Source organism: Erinaceus europaeus, chromosome 17 (genome assembly GCF_950295315.1).
Source record: "Erinaceus europaeus chromosome 17, mEriEur2.1, whole genome shotgun sequence".
NCBI classification, from domain to species: Eukaryota; Metazoa; Chordata; class Mammalia; order Eulipotyphla; family Erinaceidae; genus Erinaceus; species Erinaceus europaeus.
This window is the reverse complement of record NC_080178.1, coordinates 81,080,755-81,104,841: the sequence shown is the minus strand read 5'-3', so window position 1 is coordinate 81,104,841 and position 24,087 is coordinate 81,080,755. Positions and strand designations below refer to the sequence as shown.

Sequence of the window (24,087 nt, the reverse complement as noted above, 5' to 3'; positions counted from 1 at the left end):
GCGCTTTGCGCCACGTGCACTTAACCCGCTGCGCTACCGTCCGACTCCCAGTGTAATCTCTTAAGCATAATTTAAGAGCTGTTAAGGGAATTGTGGGAGATGGTTTATATATAAAAGTTGATAAATGTGGGTGGTAGAAAGTCTGAAAATGTCTCATAAGTGAAGCAGGTAACTACATTGTCACAGTCACTGAAGACAAATGTATAAAAAGTACAATTGGGGGCCAGGTGGTGGGCCTGGCGGTAGTGTAGCGGGTTAAACGCACATGGTGCAAAGCGCAAGGACCGGCATAAAGATCCCAGTTTGAGCCTCCTGCTCCCCACCTGCAGGGGAGTCGCTTCACAGGCGGTGAAGCAGGTCTGCAGGTGTCTGTCTTTCTCTCCCCCTCTCTGTCTTCCCCTCCTCTCTCCATTTCTCTCTGTCCTGTCCAACAACAGGAGCAGCAATAACAAGGGCAACAAAAAAAGGGGGGAAATGGCCTCCAGGAACATATTCATAGTGCAGGCACCCAGCCCCAGCGCTAACCCTGGAGGCGCAGAAAAAGGAAAAGTGTAATAAGTGTTCATTAGGGTCACCGAGTCATGAAGTCCATTTTCCTAGTGTACTACCTTCAGAGAGAAAGTCAGGTTTGAGATATGAATAAATTTTTTGTATATTTAAGGATATTAGATTAAGCAGAAAAAAGTTGATGCTTTTGCAGAGAATTCCTGAGCTTCCTGAAAGCTGGGGTCATATTTAATATAAGCTCCTTAGCATTGACTACGCCTGTGTGCTGACTGGTCTGTAGACCAGCAATAGTCTGTCCATTAGGAGCTCAGGAAGAATTACAGACCCACGTAATGATGAAGTAATGACGACGATGTGTAAGTATTATGTTGAAACACTGCAATGGAGGGTGATGAATCAAGACGTACCTTGGAAAAATGCTGGTACAAGAGAATGGATCCAGGGAGTTACATTTAGACTCACTCCAAACCTCTGGTACTAACCAGAATTAAAGTAAAAAGGACTTGAACTAGGACCCTGCTGTCGATACATACGGAGGTGTGAAGATTTCATTAGATAGAAAGACTTCACATTGATTTAATTTTTTTTTTTTTTTGCCTCCAGGGTTATTGCTGGGAGTTGGTGGCTGCACTACAAATACACTGCTCCTGGAGGCCATATTTTTTTCCCTTTTGTTGCCCTTGTTACTTGTTATTGCTGTCATTGTTGGATAGGACAGAGAGAAATGGAGAGAGTAGGGAAGACAGAGAGGGGGAGAGAAAGACCTGCAGACCTGCTTCACCGCCAGTGAAGCGACTCCCCTGCAGGTGGGGAGCCGGGAGTTTGAATTGGGATCTTTGCTCTGGTCCTTGCGCTTCACGCCACGTGCGCTTAACCCACTGCGCCACCGTCCGACCCCCTATTTAAATTTTTTTATTCATTGGAAAGGCAGCTAAAAATCAAGAGGGAAAGGGGAGACAGGGAGAGAGACAGGAACACAGCGCTGCTTCACTCACAAAGCTTTCCCCCTGCAGATTGGGACCAGGGGCTCGAACCCAGGGTCCTTGTGCATTGTAATGTGCACTTTACCAGGTGCACCACCACCTGGCCTCAACAATATTTTTTGTTTAAAAAAAACCTATTTTTTTATTTATCTTTTTAGAAAAATACCCCCTTTCTCCCTTTTTGTTGCTCTTGTTGCTTTGTTGTTATAGTTATTGTTGTCATCGTTGTTGGATAGGACAGAGAAATGGAGAGAGGAGGGGAAGACAGAGTGGGAGAGAAAGACACCTGCAGACCTGCTTCACTGCTTGTGAAGCGACTCCCCTGCAGGTGGGGAGCCGGGGGCTCGAACCGGGATCCTTACGCAGGTCCTTGTGCTTTATGCCATCTGAGCTTAACCCGCTGCACTACAGCCCGACTCCCAACAATCTTTATTTCTTTTTATTTTACTTTATTCCTTTCTGTTGCCCTTGTTATTATTCTTGTCATCGTTGTTGGATAGGACAGAGAGAAATGGAGAGAGGAGGGGAAGACAGAGAGGGGGAGAGAAAGACAGACACCTGCAGACCTGCTTCACCGCCTGTGAAACGACTCACTCCCCTGCAGGTGGGGAGCTGGGGGCTCGAACCAGGATCCTTACTCCGGTCCTTGGCGCTTTGTGTCAGGTGCACTTAACCTGATGTGCACCCGACTCCCCAATCTTTATTTCTTAGCAAAAGTAGAATTTGCATAGAAGCACTGAAGCAAGTTGGATTCGTCACCCACTGCAAATTAAAACTGCACCACAGTTAATTCTTTTGAAGAACTGTTTGTTTTTATTATCTTTACTTACTGGATAGAGGCAGCCAGAAATTGAGAGGGGAGGGGGAGACAGAGTGAGAGACAGACACCTTCAGCCCTGCTTCACCACCCGCAAAGCTTTTCCCCTGCAGGTGGGCACGAGAGCTCAAGCCCATGACATGTGTGCCCAACCAGGTGCACCACCACCCGGGCCCTGTTCATTATTATTTAAATTGCCACCAGGGCTATCTATCACTGGTGCTCCATGCTGGCACTGCGAAGCCACTGTTCCTAGTAGCTGTTTCCCCCCTTTCTGTTTTACTTGGCAGGACAGAGAGGTAGAAAGACACTGATGTGCTTCACTGCTAGTCAAGTGTCCCCCTGAAGATGGAGCGTGGGCTTGAACCCAAGTCCTTATGCCTGGTGCGACATGCGCTCACCTAGCGTGCCACTAATTCTCACTCTTAGATTTTCCACTTGCCTTTATTCCAGTCAAAAAAACGATAGCTCCCCTCTCCCTCCCTCCCTCTTATCAACAGACAAACAAAATGACTAGCTGGTCTGGGTAGTGCTTTCGGCAGTAACTTCCTGACAGTAGCTTTTCTTCCTCCCGATTCAGTTCCACTCAAACTGATCAATAAGTTTTATCTCTAAGGTATTTTTATTATGAAATTTTGTTTTTTAAGAAATATTTACTTACGGGATTGGATGGTGGCACACCTGGTTACCATGCATATGAACCCAGGTTCAAGTCCCTGGTCCCCATCTGCAAAGGAGAAGCTTCTTGAATGGTGAAGCAGTGCTGCAGGTGTCTCCCTTTTCCTCTCTCCCCCATCCCCCTTCCCTCTCAGTTTATCTCTGTCCTATCAAATTAAATAAATTAACAATTAAAAAATTTTCACTTAGGAGAGGACCACAGCACTACTCAGCTGTAACTCACGGCAGTGCCAGAGACTGAATCTATAGCTGCTGGGTTCTCGGGCATGCATGTTAGTGCTCCAGCCGGCTGAGCTATCTCCTGGCCTTTTGTGAAGATTTTAAAAGTCAAATCAACAAGAAGGAAGAATCAAAAAGAAATTTGGGGGAGCCGGGCGGTGGCGCAGCAGGTTAAGCTCACAAGGCGGAAAGCGCAAGACACGACATAAGGATCCCGGTTGAGTCCCCAGTCCCCTACCTGCAGGGGAGTTGCTTCACAGGCCGTGAAGCAGGTCTGCAGGTGTCTATCTTTCTGTCCCCTCTCTGTCTCCCCCTTTTCTCTCAATCTCTCTCTGACCTAACAAGCAAGGACAGGACGACAGCAATACCACCAACAATAACAACAACAATGACGATAAACAACAAGGGCAACAAAAGGGGAAAAAAATTGGAAGTGTTTTGGATATTATGAAAATCCTAAGCGAACCTTAGTACTAGGAGTTTGGAGCAAACTGCCTCATTCAGTATTATGATGGCATTTGTAGAGCTAAAAAATGCCACTGAAACTGGCTGACATTGCAGAGTGAGTGAATATATCAATAGAAACTTCTTCTGTGAACCTGATAGTAATGAGAAATTTCTCAGAAGTGCAGCAAAATAGAATTTTATAAAAACGGAAGAATAAGTGATCCGGGAGGTGGCGCAGCGGCTAAGGCACTGGACTCTCAAGCATGAGGACCTGAGTTCAATCCCCGGCAGCACATGTACCAGAGTGATGTCTGGTTCTTTGTCTCCTATCTTTCTCATTAATAAATAAACAAAATCTTAAAAAAAGAAAAAGGAAGAATAAGACATTCAAACTGTCCCTCTCCCATCTTTTGCCTTTTGAAAACTCATTTGAACATCATTGAACGTTTTTCTGTTTTTTTATTTTATTTTCTTTTGTGGCAGATGACCCTAATTTTCAAGGCAGTTCAAAGCTCTCTGGAGTAAGGAAAGATATCTATATTTCCACTAGGAAGATATACCAGGAAAAGATGGCATGTTCTGTTCAAGCTTCATTAAATTAAGAGTCTAAGAAACCTCGGCCAATCCAGTCCATGAAGAGAAATACCTCAAAGCAACATTTATATCATAGTTCATATTGTTTATTTTTTATATGGTTAATAAATATTTTGATAAGCATATGTCTTGAGTTTTTTTATTTTATTATTTTTATTTATGAGGTAGAGAGGAAAGTGGAGACAGAGAACCAAAGCACCACTCTGACACGTGGTTGAACTCAGGACCTCATGCTTGAGAGTACAACTTCCTATGTACCGTGACACCTCCTGGACTGTGAGGTGTGTGTGTGTGTGTCTAACGGTTTTATCTATTCTGGGGCCAGGAGCCAGCTCACCCAATACAGCACGTTTGTTATCCTAAGGGCCCTGGCTTGAGCCCCTGCAAGGGGAAGCCCTGGGAGCAGTAGAGTAATGTGATATCTCTCTTCTCTTTGTTCTTTCCACCTCTTTCCCATCTCTCACCTTCTATTTAAAAGAAACAGCTTGACTGCTTTGAGCAGTATGGAAGTCAGTAAATATGAGAACTAGAATTCCAAGCCAAATCTCACTGCAAAAGAATGGTGCTTTTTCCAGATACATGAACGTTGATGGTAAATACTATTTAAAGGACAGGGTGTGGTCTGGGAGGTGGCGCAGTGGACAGGGCTTCGGACTCTCAAGCAGGAGGTCCTGAGTTCAATTCCCGGCAGCACATAAACCAGAGTGATGTCTGGTTCTTTCTCTCTCTTCTATCATTTCTCATGAATAAATAAATAAAACCTTAAAAAAAAAAGGGTGCAGGCTGTGGGGGAAGGGAGGAGTTTCATGAGCAGTGAAACAGGTCTGCAGGTGCCTTTCTTTTCCTCTCCATCTCCCTCTCCCCTGTCAATTTCTCTCCATCCTATCAAATGAAAGGGAAAGGGAAATGACGGCTGCGAGAGTGGAGAATCTGTCACGCAGGCACTGAGCCCAGGCCATAACCCTAGTGGCAATTAAAAACCAAAAATATGAGGACAGGGGAGACTTTCATGCCTGAAGTTCTGGAATCCCAAGCTCACTTCATCATAGCCAGAGCTGAGCAGTGCTTTGGTTAAAAAAATGTTTGCAGGAGTCGGGCGGTGGCGCAGCGGGTCAAGCGCACGTGGCGCAAAGCGCAGGGACCGGCGTCAGGATCCCAGAGCCCCGGCTCCCCACCTGCAGGGGAGTCGCTTCACAGGTGGTGAAGCAGGTCTGCAGGTGTCTGTCTTTCTCTCCCCCTCTCTGTCTTCCCCTCCTCTCTCCATTTCTTTCTTTTTTTAAAAGATTTCATTTATTCATGAGAAAGATAGGAGAAAGAACCACACATCACTCTGGCACATGTGCTGCCGGGAATCGAACCCAGGACCTCATGCTTGAGAGTCCAAAGCCTTATCACTGCGCCACCTCCCGGACCATTCCTCTCTCCATTTCTCTCTGTCCTATCTAATAACGACAACATCAATAATTACAACAATAATAAAAAAAAACAACAAGGGTGATGAAAGGGAAAATAATTTTTAAAAATGTTTGCATGGAGTGGTGGAATCATACAGGCACGGACACCCCAGGAAATCTTTGGCAGCGAGACACGTTGAATCTATAGAATCATTATTTATGAGACAGAAAAGGAGAGAGGACTAGAGCGTCCTTGCCATAACTCAGCCCTCAGCACCCCCCAGTGCTTTAACCCCGCACATCCTCCTGAGCCCAGAGTCTGCGGACTTTTTGTCAATTAAACCCCAATAGGGACCTGTCAGGAAGTCCACCGGGAGAGCTTCGCCGTGCACAGTGTGGAATGCCATAGCACTGAGGGAAATCTCCGTCTCCCAGTCTTTCTCACTGTATCTGAGAAAGTGGGTCTGGAGTGTCAGCAGCGACAGGAAAATTAAACTTAATAACAGTGGGAGGAGGGGATCAGCAAAGTAAAAAAAGAAAAAAACTATAAATTTATTTTTTAAACTTTATTTTTATTTTTCCCTTTATGTTGCCCTTGTTGTTTATCATCGTCATTGTTGTTATTGCTGTCGTTGGATGGGACAGAGAGAAATGGAGAGAGGAGGGGAAGGCAGAGAGGGAAAGACAGACATCTGCAGACCTGCTTCACCGCCTGTGAAGCGACTCCCCTGTAGGTGGGGAGCCGGGGGCTCGAACCAGGATCCTTACGCCAGTGCTTGTGCTTTGCGCCGCCTGCGCTTAATCAGCTGTGCCACTGCCCGGCTCCCATATTTATTTATTTTATGAGAAACCAGAGTACCACTCATTTCTGTCATATTGTAATACAGGGGATTGAACTTTGGTCCTCAGGCAAAGGCAGGCTTGATAAGATGTATCCCTCTGCCTCCTTCCCCCCTTCCATTCTTCACTCTTTTTCTTCATGTCTCCCTCCCCTTCCCCCCCCCCCACAATAAATATGAAGGCTCTTCTTTGTAATAGGTTTTATTTCAGGCACTGGGATAAGGAACATGCAGGTAGACCCCCTTGTGGCAGGCCCTTCTGCTGAGGACTAGAGGAGGCTGTATCTTGTGGAGCTTCTGGACTTTAAGAACTTGAGAAAATACTTTTGAGAACACTATTTGGATGTGGCTTGTGGTCCTGGGGAGTTAAGGGGGAAATGCTTTTCTGTGTCTATATGCATATATGTATGTATGTGCATACACACATGTAATATATATTCACAATTGCTTTCTCATTTATATTTCTCTCTTGGTTTATATCATATTAGGTTTTCCTTAACCTCAAACTTTTCCTTCTTTTAGGGATTGTATCCAAAATAAAGAAGATGATTAACTTTGATGGACACCTACCAGGTAAAAGGAAGTCCTAAACATGTTACAAAACAGTGCTTCAATTAAACATCATAAAGAGACTCAGTCCTTTGCTTCTTTTTCTTTTTTTTTTTAGTATTTATTTATTTTCCCTTTTGTTGCCCTTGTTTTTCATTGTTGTTGTAGTTATTATTGTTGTTGATGTCGTCGTTGTTGGATGGGACAGAGAGAAATGGGAGAAATGGATAGAGGAGGGGAAGACAGAGAGGGGAGAGAAAGACAGACACCTGCAGACCTGCTTCACCGCCTGTGAAGCAACCCCCCTGCAGGTGGGGAGCCGGGGGCTCGAACTGGGATCCGTTTAACCCACTGCGCTACCACCCAACTCCCATTTTTTAATTTTTTTAATATTTATTTTATTTATTCCCTTTTGTTGCCCTTGTTGTTTTATTGTTGTAGTTATTATTGTTGTTGTCGTTGTTGGATAGGACAGAGAGAAATGGAGAGAGGAGGGGAAGACAGAGAGGAGGAGAGAAAGATAGACACCTGCGGACCTGCTTCACCGCCTGTGAAGCGACTCCCCTGCAGGTGGGGAGCCGGGGTTCGAACCGGGATCCTTATGCCGGTCCTTGTGCTTTGCGCCACCTGTGCTTAACCTGCTGCGCTACCGCCCAACTCCCCATTTTTTAATTTTTTATCCAGGGGAAAGGCAGCATCTTAATCTAGACTCTGCCACTTCACCTATGATGCAGTGTTTTCGTGAAGAGAAAGGAGACGTCAAGTTGCAGAACAGAAAGTGGAGTTCTGGACGCGCCGAGTTTCAGGTCCCCAGCAGGCGCAAGGGCGGCAATGTCCGGCAGACGACAGGCTGGCCACCAAAGCCCCGGATCCTACGTCGTGCATCTCTGAGTGGTCACTGGAACCTTAGGTGTGAATGAAATAACCTGAGGAATTTTTTTTTTAATGGAAAAAACAGAAGTAAATCCAGGCAGAACTCTTGAAACAGCAACATTTATGGGTTTGTTGGGGCAGAGTGCAGAGGGAAGGGACTTGTGAAACAGGAAAATGGGAGGGTGACTAGTGCCTCAGTAGCTCTTGGAGAAAGGACTTTCAAAGATGAAGCAGAGGTAGCTGTAGAGAAGACTAACAGATAAGGACTGAAGTTTCCCTCTGGTCTCTGGTGACACTGGGAAGAGCAAGCTTGGTGTCGCACGGAGAGACTCCAGAGCTCCTGGCCCTAGGCCGTGAAGGAGTGGGAATTTTCTCCACGACAACTCAGCGGCATGTGATGACAAGAAGATGGATGGATAAAGAGACAAAAGAGGTCGTGAGGCAGAAAGGAGCTGCAGGGACAGTGGCTGTGTTTGGCTTGTGGGGTTTTGTCAGGGAGGGCGGCACTTCTAGAAGGTGACAAGGCTCAATGATGACGGCAAGTGTGACCATGGAGATGAGAGGCCCAAGTGTGGAAAGAAGCAAAGGTCACAGAGAGGAGGGAACCACAGACTTCAAGGTGAAGACACGCGAGGTGGCACTGACACACATGCAGCCGTGTTGCATTCACGCGGACACTGCCCACACTAAGCTCACTGTGCCGGCAACAGGAGGCAGCAGCAAGCGGCCAGCTAAGTGCACGTGGTACCGAGTGCAAGGACCCCACGCCGGGATCCGGGTTCGAGCCCCTAAGCAGTGAAGCAGGTCTGCAGGTGTCTTTCTCCCTCTGTATCGCCCCATCTCTCAATTTCTCTCTGTACTGTCTAATAGAATGGAAAAACGGCCTCCAGCAGCAGTGGGTTCGTAGTGCAGGCACCAAGCCCCAGAGACATCCTAGAGGTAGCAACAAAAGCATCCCTGTGTAGAGTCGGTGTGCCCGTCAGCTCATCTTACGCAGTTCTGAATATTGATTTAGTTAGCAGTGGCAGGCCCGTGTGTATGTGTGACTCCACTGCTCTCGGGCCAGCTGCTTCAGCCTTTTAATTCCACATAGAGGGAGAAGTACAGGAGGACACCACAGCACCACTCAACTAGCTGGTGGCAAGCTACAAGTAATGAACTGAAAGGATGTATATATTCTGGGAGGCACCAAACCGGTCTTCTTTGTGGGAGGATATTTTGTGGGGGTGGAAAGGGGCCCCAAGTATTGAGAGCAGCTGTTGGTCCAAGGCCAATTGTTCCTTGTTTCGTGTGGATATTTCCACCTGTGCCCACCCTGTGATAACTATAAAAAGGTGGGACGAGAAGTGATCGGGGTCACAGACTCTCCCCTTGCGTGGAAGGGTGTCGGCGGCCTAAGCTTAAGCTTCCCAATAAAGGCTCTTGCTATTATTGCATGTGATTCTGGTCTTCTTTGTGTGAGATCGGGACTCGAACCTCTGGGCATAACAATTTGACCTCCGGCCTCTAGCCTGATAGTACAGGTATGTATTTTTATTTTGTAGAATCTTTTGCAATATCAACCTCTGTTCTTAATAATCATCCTAAGTTAGTTTTTTTTTTTAATTTTTAATTAAAAAAATTATCTTTATTTATTTGTTGGCTAGAGAAAGTCAGAAATTGAGAGGAAGGGGGAGACAGAGGGAGAGAGACAGAAAGACAGAAAGAAGCTACCCGCTTCACCACTTGCAAAGTTTTCCCCTGCAGGTGGGGACCAGGGGCTTGAACCTGGATCCTTGCGCATTGCAACATGTGCGCTTAACCAGGTGCACCACCACCCGGCCCCCCCTAAGTTAGTTTTCTAACTTTTATATCTGACAGGTGGAAAAACAAGGGTAATTTTTTACATCTATTATTCAAGCCCCCGGTCCCTACCTGCAGGAGGAAAGCTTTGCAGGAATGCAGGTGTCTCTTTTTCTCTCTTTTAATATATATATATATAATTTTTTTTTTTTTACCAGAGCACTGCTCAGCTCTGGCTTATGGTGGTGTGGGGGATTGAACCTGGGACCTTGGAGCCTCAGAGATGAGAGTCTAAATTTTGCATAACCATTATGCTATCTACCCCCACCCATGTCTCTCTTCTTCTCTATCTCCCCCTTTCATCTTGATTTATGATTGTCTATCAAATAAATTAAAAAATTTAAAAAAGAAACATTAAAAAGATAAAAAAATACGTAGTTGACTATTACTTCAATTCAATGAATTGTTATTGTTTAAATATAGATGTAAAGCACATTAATTTTTTTAATTCTTTATTCGACGATTAATAGTTTATAGGCAACAGTAAAATACAATAGTTTGCACCTGTGTAACATTTTCTCAGTTTTCCACATAACCTTTAAACTGCCACTAGGTCCTCTGCCATCCTGTCCCAGGACCTGAACCCCCCCTATAACCTTTAAACTGCCACTAGGTCCTCTGCCATCCTGTCCCAGGACCTGAACCCCCCTATAACCTTTAAACTGCCACTAGGTCCTCTGCCATCCTGTCCCAGGACCTGAACCCCCCCTATAACCTTTAAACTGCCACTAGGTCCTCTGCCATCCTGTCCCAGGACCTGAACCCCCCCCTATAACCTTTAAACTGCCACTAGGTCCTCTGCCATCCTGTCCCAGGACCTGAACCCCCCTATAACCTTTAAACTGCCATTAGGTCCTCTGCCATCCTGTCCCAGGACCTGAACCCCCCCCATAACCTTTAAACTGCCATTAGGTCCTCTGCCATCCTGTCCCAGGACCTGAACCCTCCCCCCCACCCGAGTCTTTTCCTTTGTTGCAACACACCAGCTCCAGCCCAGGTTCTGCTGAGTGTTTTCCCTTCTGATCTTGTTTTCAACTTCTGCCTGTGAGTGAGATCATCCCATATTCATCCTCTGTTTCTGACTCCTTCAAGCTCCATCCAAGATGAGGTGAAGAAGGTGAACTCACCATTTTTAATAGCTGAGTAGTATTCCATTGTATACAACTTACTCAGTCACTCATCTGTTGTGGGGCACCGGGGTTACTTTGAGGTTCTGGCTACTACAAATTGTGCTGCTGTGAACACAGGTGCACACACATCTTTTTGGATGGGCGTGTTGGGTTCACTGGGACGTATTGCATATGAATTCTGAAACTATGCCCAATATGGCTGCCTTTAGCGGCATGCTCCCACTGCACGGCTGTGTGCTTTGTTTCCTCTGCCCTAGGGCACTCCCCCCCATCTTAATGGACTTAGTAGCTATTTATTCAACGAACAACAAGGTCACACTGTAGGCTCAAGAGAGTTAACATACAAAGCCAGACAAATTGTTGACCAATCATGAACCTAAAGGCTGGAATAGTGCAGATGAAGAGCTGGGGGGGGGGTCCTCCATTTTGTAGATAGTTAGTAGGCATATTTTGGTTATATTTCAAAGGACCTGTAGCTATACTGTTTTTTGTTTTTTTTTTTCCCCCTGAGCCTGAAATCTGATATGCAGGTGGATCCAAGTTATTCTCTGGGGAGATGATGTCATGGCTGGGAAAAGGACCAGAAAGCTGGATCAGGGAAGAGAGTAGCTCCCTAATATGGGAAAGGGGTATAAATATTGTTGACTGTAAACCCCATCCATTTGATGTGATCTGGGGCCCATGTTTAGCTTAGGAGCCTATGTGACCTCTGCATCCCTGTAGATCTGAGCTCACATTCTGTGGTCATGAGTAGGAACGTTCCAAGCTGCCCCAATATCGACCCATCTTCCTCAGGTGTAGCATAGAGTATGTTGTCCATCCTGGAACTCTGCTTCCCCAGAGCCCCACCCCACTAGGGAAAGAGAGAGTCAGGCTGGGAGTATGGATCCACCTGTCAACGCCCATGTTCAGCGGGGAAGCAATGACAGAAGCCAGACCTTCCACCTTCTGCATCCCACAATGCCCCTGGGTCCATACTCCCAGAGGGATAAAGAATAGGAAAGCTATCAGGGGAGGGGGTGGGGATGGGATACAGACTTCTGGTGGTGGGAATTATGTGGAGTTGTAACCCTCTTATCCTATGGTTTTGTTAATGTCTCCTTTTTTAAATAAATAAATTAAATAAAGGCCACACTGTAGCTGCTTGCTGTGCCGAGGAGCCCGGGAACTGGCTAGCTCACCTGGGTGATGCCCACTGCTTTGCCACCCTGGCTCCAGCTCTGCTCCACCACAGGGGAGGAAGTTTTGGTGCTGTAGTGTCTTCCACTCCCTTTCTCTGCCTGTCTCTAAAAGAACCATGCTTACTAATTTACTGTGTTGTTAACATAACGCATTACAACTTAAAAACATTTTTGTTGCTTTAGTGATGGAAGATGCTGTCAGAGTTGGTCTATGTTGAAAGTTCATGTTTATCAAGGACAAGGAACATTTCTCCATGTACTGACTTTAGTACTCGTGAATTACGTATTTTATTTCCTTTGTTTATCTAGCTACTGGTACATTGATGCTTTCTACAGATTTATGCCCATTTTAACTATTTGAGGTATTTTAAGTTTGTTATTTGGTACAAAAAATCATCCTCAAATTTTTGTTTTAAAATTTGGGCTGGGTGGTGGCGCACCTGGTTAAGTGCACGTTACAATGCGCAAGGGCCCTGGTTCGAACCCCCAGCCCCCACCTGCAGGAGGAAAGCTTCATGAGTGGTGAAGCAGTATTGCAGCTGTCTCTCTGTCTCTCACCCATCACCACCTTCCCTCTCAAATTCTGACTGTCTCTATCCAGTAATAAATAAACAATAAGGAATGAGGCCCAGCTTTTTCATTCAGACTGAGAGAGATACAGCGAAGGAGGGAGAGACTGCAGTACTGTCTTGCTTTGATGTGGTGTGTGAGGGGGTGGGGCTGGGCTCAGGCAGGCAAGGCACAAGCCTACCCTGGAGAAACTGCCTGAGCTACGACCTTGACGCTTTACCTAATTTGACGTGTACTGCGAAACCTGGATTTTTTTCTCTACATTTTCACTCACTTACGTAAACATTCCTTGCTTAAGTGATGCTTCCTTAACTGCCTTGTATGGAAATGTCACATGTCCCATCTCTCAGGACTGACCACAAGGACACACAGTGGCATTCTTTCCAGGTGACCTCAGCTTCTACTTTTGGCTCAGGCCTCAGTCCCGCAGAGCGAAAGGGATAGGTTGACCCCTGCAGGCGGACCAGAAAAGTTCTCTGACAGCCCGTGGATGTGTCACTTTTTCCCTGTGGGAGGACCTGGGGTCTTTCTGACCGGTTGCATTCTGGCCTGGTCTCCTGGTATGAGCCCCCGGGCCTAGCACAACCAGAGCCGGGCCTAAACCCCCAAACCCTCCACTCTCCTCCGGGGCGTCTCTTGGCCTCCCTGGCCCCAGGCCCCGGGCCCTGTGGTGCTGGCCTCTGCAGGGAGTTCAGGCAGCCCCCAGAGTCTGCTGACTTCCCAAGTCACCCAAAAGCTGCTTGCTGTCTACACCTTCCTTCTCTGCCATAGCCAGTCTGTTCCAGCACATCACTGAGTTTCTACTTTTTTTTTAATATTAATTTTATTTATTGATTCCCTTTTGTTGCCCTTGTTGTTTTATTGTTGTAGTTATTATTGTTGTTGTTGCTGGATAGGACAGAGAGAAACGGAGAGAGGAGGGGAAGACAGAGAGGGGGAGAGAAAGACAGACACCTGCAGACCTGCTTCACCGCCTGGGAAGCGACTCCCCTGCAGGTGGGGAGCCGGGGGTTCGAACCGGGATCCCTATGCCGGTCCTCGCGCTTTGCGCCACCTGCGCTTAACCCGCTGCGCTACAGCCCGACTCCCAAGTTTATACTTTTTAAATGTACTAATAAGAGAAAGAGAAAGAGAGTGAGAGAAGGAGGAGGAGGAGGAGGAGGGGGAGGAGGAAGAGAGGAGAGACGATACAAACCAGAGTACTACTCAGAGAGCTGTGATGCCTGGGATGGAACTCAAGACCTCACGCTTCCAAACAAGGGCAACAAAAGAGAATAAATAAAAAAATTAAAAAATTAAAAAGACCTCACGCTTCCAAACAAGGGCAACGAAAGGGAATAAATAAATAAATAAACTTAAAAAAAAAAAAAGACCTCACACTTCCAAGTCAGGCCCTCTACACTCCTATTTCCTTTTCCTTTCTTTCTTTTAAATTTTAATTTAATTTTTTATAAAGATTTTTAAAATTCTTTAAAAAATTTTTAAATTAATTTTATTTTTGAGAGAGATACAGAGAGACACACAGAGAAACACAGAGCACTGTTCAGCTCTGGCTTATGATGGTGTGGGGGATTGAACCTGGAACTTAGGAGCCTCAGGCATGAGAGTCTCTGCATAACCATTATGTGGTCTCCCCCGCCCTATAATGATTTTTTAAAATATTTATTCATTTATTTATTCATTCCCTTTTGTTGCCCTTGTTTTTTTAATTGTTATAGTTATTATTGTTATTATTGTTGATGTTGTCATTGTTGGACAGGACAGAGAGAAATGGAGAGAGGAGGGGAAGACAGAGAGGGGGAGAGAAAGACAGACACCTGCAGACCTGCTTCACCGCCTGTGAAGCGACTCCCCTGCAGGTGGGGAGCCGGGGGTTCAAACCAGGATCCTTACTCTGGTCCTTTGCGTCCAGTGCGCTTAACCCGATGTGCTACCGCCCCGCTCCCTAATTTTTATTTTTATTTATGTATTTATTTATTTTTTGCCTCCAAGGGTTATCACTGTGGCTGGGTACCTGCACTAGGAAACCAGGTCCCCCACCTGCAGGGGGCAAGCTTGTCAGAAAGAAAGAAAGGAAGGAAGGAAGGAAGGAAGAAAGGAAGAAAGGAAGAAAGAGGGAAGCGGGCGGTAGCGCAGCGGGCTAAGCGCAGGAGGCGCAAAGCACAAGGAGCGGCATTAGGATCCCGGTTCGAGCCCCCCGCTCCCCACCTGCAGGGGAGTCGCTTCACAGGCGGTGAAGCAGGTCTGCAGGTGTCTGTCTTTCTCTCCCCCTCTCTGTCTTCCCCTCCTCTCTCCTCCATTTCTCTCTGTCCTATCCAACAACAATGACATCAATAACAACAATACTAATAACAATAAAACAACAAGAGCAACAAAAAGGGAATAAATATTTTTAAAAAATTAAAAAGTTTTATTTTAAGAGTGATAGAGAGTGCATGTGAGCGAGGGCTTCAGACCATCACGGGGGTACATGCGACCCTGGGTATTGAACTTAGGGCCTCTGCCTCTCTGACCACTGAGCCACACTAAGCCTGCCGCCGGGCTCACTACTGAAGTGTTGCAGAGATGCGGCTCAGATATGAAGGAGGCCATGTTTTGTTGTGCTTTATTTTATTGTTCACCTGCAACTCTGCCTCATCATCCATGAAGCTTCCACCCTCCAGTGAGGACTGGGAGCTTGAACCCGGGTCCTTGCGCATGGTAATGTGTTCACTCAGCCAGTGCCCCCACGCCGCCCCCACCCCACACCTCCAGGTAATGTTTTTAGTCAGCTGGGGCCCCAGGGCTGGTTGAGTGCACAAGTTGGAAGGGAAAAGGTGGTTTTGGAGGGCCGAGGTAGTGGCGCAGCTGGCTGAGCATGTGTCACAGTGCGCAAGGACTTGGGTTCCAGCCGCTGGTCCTCACTTTGCGAGTAGTGAAGCAGGCCTGCAGGTGTCTCTGGGCCTCTCTCCCCCCATCTCCCCCTTCCATCTCCATTTTGGGTTGTCTCTAGCCAACAGATAAATACAGTCAGGTCTTTGAGCATCTTGCGGGGTGAGCCCACAGCCAGGTGGGGCCGCCAGGTCCTGCGTGGTGGGGTGGGTGCAGGTGGGCACAGTGAGTCAGGGTGGGTGCAGGTGGGTGCAGGTGGGCACAGTGAGTCAGGGTGGGTGCAGGTGGGCACAGCGAGTCAGGGTGGGTGCAGGTGGGTGCAGGTGGGCACAGTGAGTCAGAGTGGGTGCAGGTGGGCACAGTGAGTCAGGGTGGGTGCAGGTGGGTGCAGGCGGGCACAGTGAGTCAGGGTGGGTGCAGGTGGGTGCAGGTGGGCACAGTGAGTCAGGGTGGGTGCAGGTGGGCACAGTGAGTCAGAGTGGGTGCAGGTGGGCACAGTGAGTCAGGGTGGGTGCAGGTGGGTGCAGGCGGGCACAGTGAGTCAGGGTGGGTGCAGGTGGGTGCAGGTGGGCACAGTGAGTCAGGGTGGGTGCAGGTGGGTGCAGGTGGGCACAGTGAGTCAGGGTGGGTGCAGGTGGGTGCAGGTGGGCACAGTGAGTCAGGGTGGGTGCAGGTGGGCACAGTGAGTCAGGGTGGGTGCAGGTGGGTGCAGGCAGGCACAGTGAGTCAGGGTGGGTGCAGGTGGGCACAGCGAGTCAGGGTGGGTGCAGGTGGGTGCAGGTGGGCACAGCGAGTCAGGGTGGGTGCAGGTGGGTGCAGGCAGGCACAGTGAGTCAGGGTGGGTGCAGGTGGGCACAGTGAGTCAGGGTGGGTGCAGGTGGGTGCAGGTGGGCACAGTGAGTCAGGGTGGGTGCAGGTGGGCACAGTGAGTCAGGGTGGGTGCAGGTGGGTGCAGGCGGGCACAGTGAGTCAGGGTGGGTGCAGGTGGGTGCAGGCGGGCACAGTGAGTCAGGGTGGGTGCAGGTGGGCACAGTGAGTCAGGGTGGGTGCAGGCGGGCACAGTGAGTCAGAGTGGGTGCAGGTGGGCACAGTGAGTCAGGGTGGGTGCAGGTGGGTGCAGGTGGGCACAGTGAGTCAGGGTGGGTGCAGGCGGGCACAGTGAGTCAGGGTGGGTGCAGGTGGGCACAGTGAGTCAGAGTGGGTGCAGGTGGGCACAGTGAGTCAGGGTGGGTGCAGGTGGGTGCAGGTGGGTGCAGGCGGGCACAGTGAGTCAGGGTGGGTGCAGGTGGGTGCAGGTGGGCACAGCGAATCAGGAGCACGCGAGGGCCCTTCCCCCGCGGCAGCAACAGCAGCAGGTCCCCAGGGCAGGCGGCGGGGCGGGGCCGGCGTGGGCGGGGCGAGCCGGGAGCAGGTGGGGGCGGGGCCTGCGTGGGCGGGGCGGGGCGAGGTCATCGGGGGCGTGGTTTGGCGACCCGGGGGCGGGGCGACCCGGGGAGGGGCGGGGCCATCGGGGCGCGTGCGCCGTGCGGCCGGGAGGGGCGCTCCCCCGAGCGCCTGCTCGCTGCGCCCGTGGCCGCGGCTCCTCGCACCCGGGAAACCCCGCCGGAGCCGGGAGCCCAGCCCAGCGCGGCCGCAGGTCGCTGAAAAGCCCCGAAAAGCCCCGAAAAGCCCCGAAAAGCCCGGCGGCTCCCGCGGGGCCTCGAACCCGCTGACGCGAGGCGCAGAGCTCTGCCCCCAGTCTCCGCATGCGCGTTGTGAGAGATGTGGGTCAGTTCACTTTCGCGTGGCAGGACAGACAGACGGGGAGAGAGACGGGGAGACCCTGCCCGCCGCCGCAGCGCGCGTGAGGCTTCCCTCTCGGGTGCGGACGCGGGGCTCGAACCCGGTCGCTGTGTATGGTGATGTGTGCGCGCAACCGGGCACTGGGTTTCTTTTATTTATTTAAGTCTTTAATATTTCTTTCTTTCTTTCTTTATTTTCCCTTTTGTTGCCCTTGTTTTATTGTTGTTGTTATTATTGTTGTCGTCGTTGTTGGATAGGACAGAGAGACATGGAGAGAGGGAGGGGAAGACAGAGAGGGGGAGAGACAGACAGACACCCGCAGACCTGCTTCACCGCCTGTGAAGCGACTCCCCTGCAGGTGGGGAGCGGGGGCTCGAACCCGGATCCTGACGCCGGTCCCTGCGCCTCGCGCCACGTGCCGTAACCCCCCCCCCCCGCCGGGCTGCCGCTTATGCTGCCGCCGCGCCGGGGAATGAGCCCGGTGGCACAGTCGGCATTTCCTTATATAGAATGGAAACACTTTATATTTCTTTATATAAAAAGGAAACCATAGGATAAGAGGGGTACAACTCCACACAGTTCCCACCACCAGAGCTCCGTATCCCATCCCCTCCCCTGATAGCTTTCCCATTCTCTATCCCTCTGGGAGCATGGACCCAGGGTCATTGTGGGATGCAGAAGGTGGAAGGTCTGGCTTCTGTCATTGCTTCCCCGCTGAACATGGGTGTTGACAGGTGGATCCATACTCCCAGCCTGCCTCTCTCTTTCCCTAGTGGGGCAGGGCTCTGGGGAAGCGGGGCTCCAGGACACATGGGTGGGGTCGTCTGTCCGGGGAAGTCTGGTCGCATCCTGCTGGCATCTGGAAGCTGGTGGCTGAAAAGAGAGTCAACATACAAGGCCAAACAAATAGTTGGCCAAAGTCAGTGTTTCTTCCACACCTTGCTGACCTGTGACCACATTCCTGTCAGGTGGAGGGAGCACAGGGCTGTGCAGGGTGGGGGTCCTGGGGCACGGGGACAAGCAGGGGTAGGCTGGGGGGGGGGGACAGTCCACAGGGCGCCTGGCGTGGCTTCAGATGCTTGCCCTGGTGAGCACTCTCTCTTTCTTCCTTTCTTTCTTCCTTCCTTCCTTCCTTCCTTCCTTCCTTCCTTCCTTCCTTCCTTTCTTTTTTAAATATTTATTTTATTTTATTTATTCCCTTTGTTGCCCTTGTTGTTTTATTGTTGTAGTTATTATTGTTGTTGTCGTTGTTGGACAGGACAGAGAGAAATGGAGAGAGGAGGGGAAGACAGAGAGGAGAGAGACAGACAGACACCTGCAGACCTGCTTCACCGCCTGTGAAGCGACTCCCCTGCAGGTGTGGAGCCGGGGGCTCGAACCGGGATCCTTACGCCGGTCCTTGTGCTTTGCGCCAAGTGCACTTAACCCGCTGCGCTACCGCCCGACTTTCTTTCTTTCTTTCTTTCTTTTCTTTCTTTCTTTCTTTCTTTCTTTCTTTCTTTCTTTCTTTCTTTCTTTCTTTCTTCCTTTCTTCCTTTCTTCCTTTCTTCCTTTCTTCCTTTCTTCCTTTCTTCCTTTCTTCCTTTCTTCCTCCCTCCCTCCCTCCCTCCCTTCCTTCCTTCTGGCGGGAGAGGGAAGAAGTGCTGATGGAGGCGCGACCCGCTGCAGCTGCTGCGGCTGTGCTCTCCTGCTGCTGAGGACCCCCCCCACCCCCGTGCTCTGAGAACCCCGGGGCACCATCGCTTTCACTTTAAACCCGAGATAGGGCCGCACAGACCTACTTCTGCAATTCTTTGAGCTTAAATAGAAGTAACTCCCTGGTGGGTTGTTTTTTCCCTCTTCAGGTTAGTCATGCAACCTCTCTCCGCTTCACTGGCCACTTGCTTTCCGTCTCTGGGGCGGCCCTCTGCCCAGGCCTGGCCCAGGTCCCCTGTCACCTCCTGGGAGTCCCTGGGGGGACTCAGGTCCTGACTTCTCTGGGCCGGGGTTTCCCTCACAGTGTGCCTAGGGAACTAAAATGTGTTCCTTTTAAAGGAAAAAACCAAAAAAAAAAAAAAAATCAAACCAAACCAAAAAGGAAAAAAAAAAGATTTTTTTAAAGACAAAGACTAAAGATTACAAAACCACCCATGATCTTGCTAATCTGCCTTATACAATAACTGCTTTTGTCCTTACTAGCAGCCCTTGCTTGTGTGCACATTTTGCCTTGCTCTGACTCCAGCAGTCCAACAATCATAGATGAAGAACTGTTCAATTATATAAAATACTACTTTACTGAATATGCCTGAAATAGTTTTTAAACCTTTTTTAAAATTTTTATTCATTTATTTTCCCTTTTGTTGTCCTTGTTTTTATTGTTGTTGTCGTCATTGTTAGGACAGAGAGAAACGGAGAGAGGAGGGGAAGACAGAGAGGGGGAGAGAAAGACAGACACCTGCAGACCTGCCTCACCGCCTGTGAAGCGACTCCCCTGCAGGTGGGGAGCCGGGGTTCAAATGAGGATTGTTAGGCAGGTCCATGCTCTTTGGACCACGTGCACTTCACCTACTGCGCCACCGTCAGACTCCCGACTTTACTAATTTTTGCCTGAGCCCAAAAGCTAACATGCAGGTGGGCTAAAGGTATTGTCTGGGGAGATGGTGTCAGAGTTGGAAATAGGCCCGGAGAGCAGCTCCCAAATACGGGGAAAGTATATAAGTATTGTTATCTGTAAACCCCAATGATTTGACCTGGGGCCCATATTCAGCACAGGAGCCTGTGTGACCTCTGCATCCCTGTAGGTCTGAGCTCACATTCTGTGGTCACGGCCAGGAACACGCCAGGCTGCACTAATTTCAGGACCCATCTTCCTCGGGTGGTAGGTAGAGTATGTTGTCCAACCTTCCTTTAGAGAACAGAACATTCCCTACCATTGTTGATCCACACTGAGGGCAGGTCCCATAGGGGCCCACAAAGGGGTCCATTATGTTGTTCCTGGTGGAGGTGAACAGTGACAGTGGAGAGAGGGATCTGTTAGAGGTCTTAGCCCATCATGTCTGTGTGGAATCTCAGGGCTCCCTGACCAGGGCCCCAGGTGATGGGGTGGCCTGATAGTGACTAAAGAGTCATCACTAAAGTGTGCCAGTCTCTTGTATCCAGCTTTTGTAGTTGTTAGTTAATCTAACAAGGGTAGCCTTGGAGTGATTGAGGGAAATGAAATAGAAGTAGGTGAGGAAGGTATCTAGGTCTAAGTAGAAACTATTTGATTAAGTACTTTGTGCTGTCTTTTTTAGGTTTCCACTTGCTTGCAGCAACTATTGACTCACTGTAGCCTGTCTTTTGCTTTCAGGTGTATATTTCCCCCTAACTTACGGATACATGTGACCTCTCTCATGGGCCCTGGTCTACGTGTAGGTTCTGAGGCTTTGTTAGGAAGTGGAATTAAGGAGTACCTTTTTTTGGGTCAACACTGGGACTTTATTGCTTCAAACCAGCTTTTCCAGACAGAAAGAGAGGGAGGCAGAGGGAGAGAGGCACAGATACCACAGAACCAAAGATGTCTCCAGTGCAGTGGTGGCCAGGTTCAGACCTGGGTCCTGTGCATGGTAAACGAGACACACTGTCCGGGTGAGCTGTCTTGATGGTTATAATCAGCGTGCTTGCTTGTTTATTTGTTTGTTTATTACCACCAGGGTTACCAGTGGGGTTTGGTGCCTGTACAATGAAACCATGGCTCCTAGTGGCCATTTTTTCTTTTTTAATGTTCTTTTATGGGTGAGGTTGTCTGCCCAGGGATTTCAGGATGAAATTGTAATCACCTCCCCACGTTGGCTGTTGCTTCGTGACTTTCTGAAGAAACCTGGTTGTACTTCACTGAGTTTTTTTTTCAGGTGACTTTTCGTTTTTTCCGTCTAGTTTATCAGAAGCAGCTTCTGCTCCATGCATAGCCACACCTCTCTCCCAAACCTCTTTCCTAGATCATCTACGCATCGAGCTGTCTACTTACGGATCCCTCGGAATGCCCTAAAGACCACCCAACTTCATGTCCAAGCGCAGACGGCAAACTCACCCCACCCACACTGCTCCAGCTACAACCCCTCTCCCCTCTCCACACCCCAGCCTGCCTCTACCCACTACAGTTCTGTTCTTCCATTGCTCAGGCTAAAACCTGGAAGCCAGGATTTGCTCTTTCTCTGCCCCCGACCCCTTATCCAGTCAGTCAGGGAATTCTGTAGACTCTGCCTTGCAAAATATGTTCAGAATCTAAAGCAAACACTAGTCAGCCATGCCCACTGCTGCCGTCCGGGTCAGAGTCACTAACGGTCATTTCTCGGCTACCCAGGTCTCTGCTGTCTTCTCTGCTACTCCACTCACACACACCCACCCCACCAGTTCATTCTCAACGCAGGAGGAAGAGTAATTCCTTTTCAACAGGTCGGGGCAAGTGCTCCTCTCTTCATAGTCCTCCGTCAGTCAGCTTGCTGTTTCACTGAGAGTAAGAGTGAAAGTCCTGTACAGCCCACGAGACGCAGGTGGTCAGACCCGAGCCGCCACCTCGGACCTTGCCTCCTGCTGCCCTCACCATCACCTGCTTTGCTGCACGGATGCTCTTTCCTTCTTTCAGCATGCCAGGGGCATTTCACCTGAGTCTCTTAGAATGCTTCTTTTTATTTTATTTATTCATGAGAAAGATAGGAGGAGAGAAAGAAAGAACCAGACATCACTCTGGTACATGTGCTGGGGATTGAACTCAGAAGAGCTTCATGCTTGAGAGTTCAGTGCTTTATCTACTGCACCACCTCCCAGACTGTCTGTCTGTCTGTCTGTCTGTCTATCTATCTATCTATCTATCTATCTATCTATTTTTTTACCAGAGCACTGCTCAGCTCTGGCTTATGGTGGTGAGGGGATTGAACCTGGGACCTCGGAACCTCAGGGATGAGTCTTTTTGCATAACCATTATGCTATCTCCCCCCACCCATTTAGAAGCTTCTAATGCTTTCCTCTTACTTGTTTCCCTGGTGCCATACCTCACCTTGAGAGCCCCCCTCACGTCCTCAGTGAGAGGACTCCTCACCACCTTCTCTAGCCGGCGGCCTCCCTCCATCCTGCACTCTGACCCTGCTTTCCCTGCTCTGCCCGTTTGTACCTCCCTTTCTTTCCTTTATAACTTTTATTTTTGCCTCCAGGGTTATCACTGGGGCTTGGTGTGTGCACTATGAATCCACATCTTCCTCAGCCAGTTTTTCAATTTTATTGGATAGGATAGAGAGAAATTGAGAGGGGAGGGGGAGAGAAAGACAGACACCTGCAGACCTGCTTCACCGCTTGTGAGGTGTCTCCCCTGCAGGCGGGGAGCTGGGGGCTCAAACCTGGATCCTTGCACGGGTCCTTGTGCTTTGTATAATGTGCCAGCACCTGGCCCCTCCTTTATAACTTTTCTTTCTTTTTTTAGATTTTTTATTTATTTATGAGAAAGATAGGAGGAGAGAGAAAGAACCGGACATCACTCTGGCACATGTGCAGCTGGGGATCGAACTTGGGACCTCATGCTTGAGAGTCCAGAGCTTTATTACTGTGCCACCTCCTGGACTACCCTTTATAACTTTTCTACGTTACATGTATTTATTTGAGTGTATTTGTATTTATTTGAGCTCTTCCAAACCAGGAATCATTTGAAATATTTTAATTTCATTTTAATGAGAAAGTGAGACACAGAAAGACACAGAAAGAAAGACCAGAGCACTGCTCAGCTCTTTCTTATAATGGTGCTGGTGACCGGATTTGGGACCTCACTGAGAGCCAGGCGGGAAAGCCTTTTGTAGAACCATGACATTCTCTTCCCAGCCCCGACCAGAAATCTTCGCTGGGTCCTTTTGGGTTTACTGTAGTGTCCCAAATGCTCAGGGAAGAGCCTGCCCCCAGGGCAGGATGCAGTGAGCCCGGTGCCCCGTGGCAGGTGGTTCCCCCAGGGCAGGATGCAGTGAGCCCGGTGCCCCGTGGCAGGTGGTGCCCCCAGGGCAGGATGCAGTGATCCTGGTGCCCCCATGGCAGGTGGTGCCTCCAAGGCAGGATGCAGTGAGCCTGGTGCCCCCATGGCTTGTGGTGCTCCCCAGGGCAGGATGCAGTGAGCCCGGTGCCCCCGTGGCAGGTGGTGCCCCCGTGGCAGGTGGTGCTCCCAGGGCAGGATGCAGTGAGCCCGGTGCCCCGTGGCAGGTGGTTCCCCCAGGGCAGGATGTAGTGATCCTGGTGCCCCCGTGGCAGGTGGTGCCCCCAGGGCAGGATGCAGTGAGCCCGGTGCCCCCATGGCAGGTGGTTCCCCCAGGGCAGGATGCAGTGAGCCCGGTGCCCCCGTGGCAGGTGGTTCCCCCAGGGCAGGATGCAGTGAGCCCGGTGCCCCCGTGGCAGGTGGTTCCCCCAGGGCAGGATGCAGTGAGCCCGGTGCCCCCATGGCAGGTGGTGGCACTGAAGTGGCCTTGTGGAGCAGGGCTGGCGGAGGAGGAGTTTTCTGAGTCCCTGCTTGTCCCTCTCGCTACTGCTGCTCACGTCTTCATCGGCTGTGAGCTCTGGGCCAAGGAGGCCACGATCATAGGATCAGAATTTTCCAAACCGATGTGTGAGCCGAGATCCTGCTGTTTCTTTCCTTCTCCAGGCCCCGCAGCGGTGTCAGACCAGCTGGGTCCCAGGGCAGGACTTGGGGGAAGGGGGAGATGGAGAGAGTGGGGTAGACTTACAAGTTGGAACAATTAGAGAGTCATCTGAGTTAACTAGTATTTATTGACTCTTTTTTTTTTTTTTTTGCGGGATAAGGGAGGCTGAGAAGACAGCATAA

The 24,087-nt window shown here is 49.5% G+C and overlaps 1 protein-coding gene across 3 annotated transcripts in view; it reads left to right on the top strand.

The window, feature by feature from the left end:
* The window catches only part of WEE1 (WEE1 G2 checkpoint kinase), a 42,591-nt gene extending 35,485 nt beyond the window's left edge, over positions 1-7,106 (top strand). For 2 of the 3 annotated variants that reach the window (XM_060177206.1, XM_060177202.1), the window contains one exon: positions 4,135-4,368. In XM_060177206.1, coding sequence (XP_060033189.1) covers positions 4,135-4,253 — 119 coding nt within the window. In that variant the 3' untranslated portion in view covers positions 4,254-4,368. Of the gene's footprint in view, positions 1-4,134; positions 4,369-7,000 lie in introns of those variants that run through there. The other variant, XM_060177203.1, reaches the window with a different exon arrangement.
* The last annotated feature ends 16,981 nt before the right edge of the window (positions 7,107-24,087 follow it).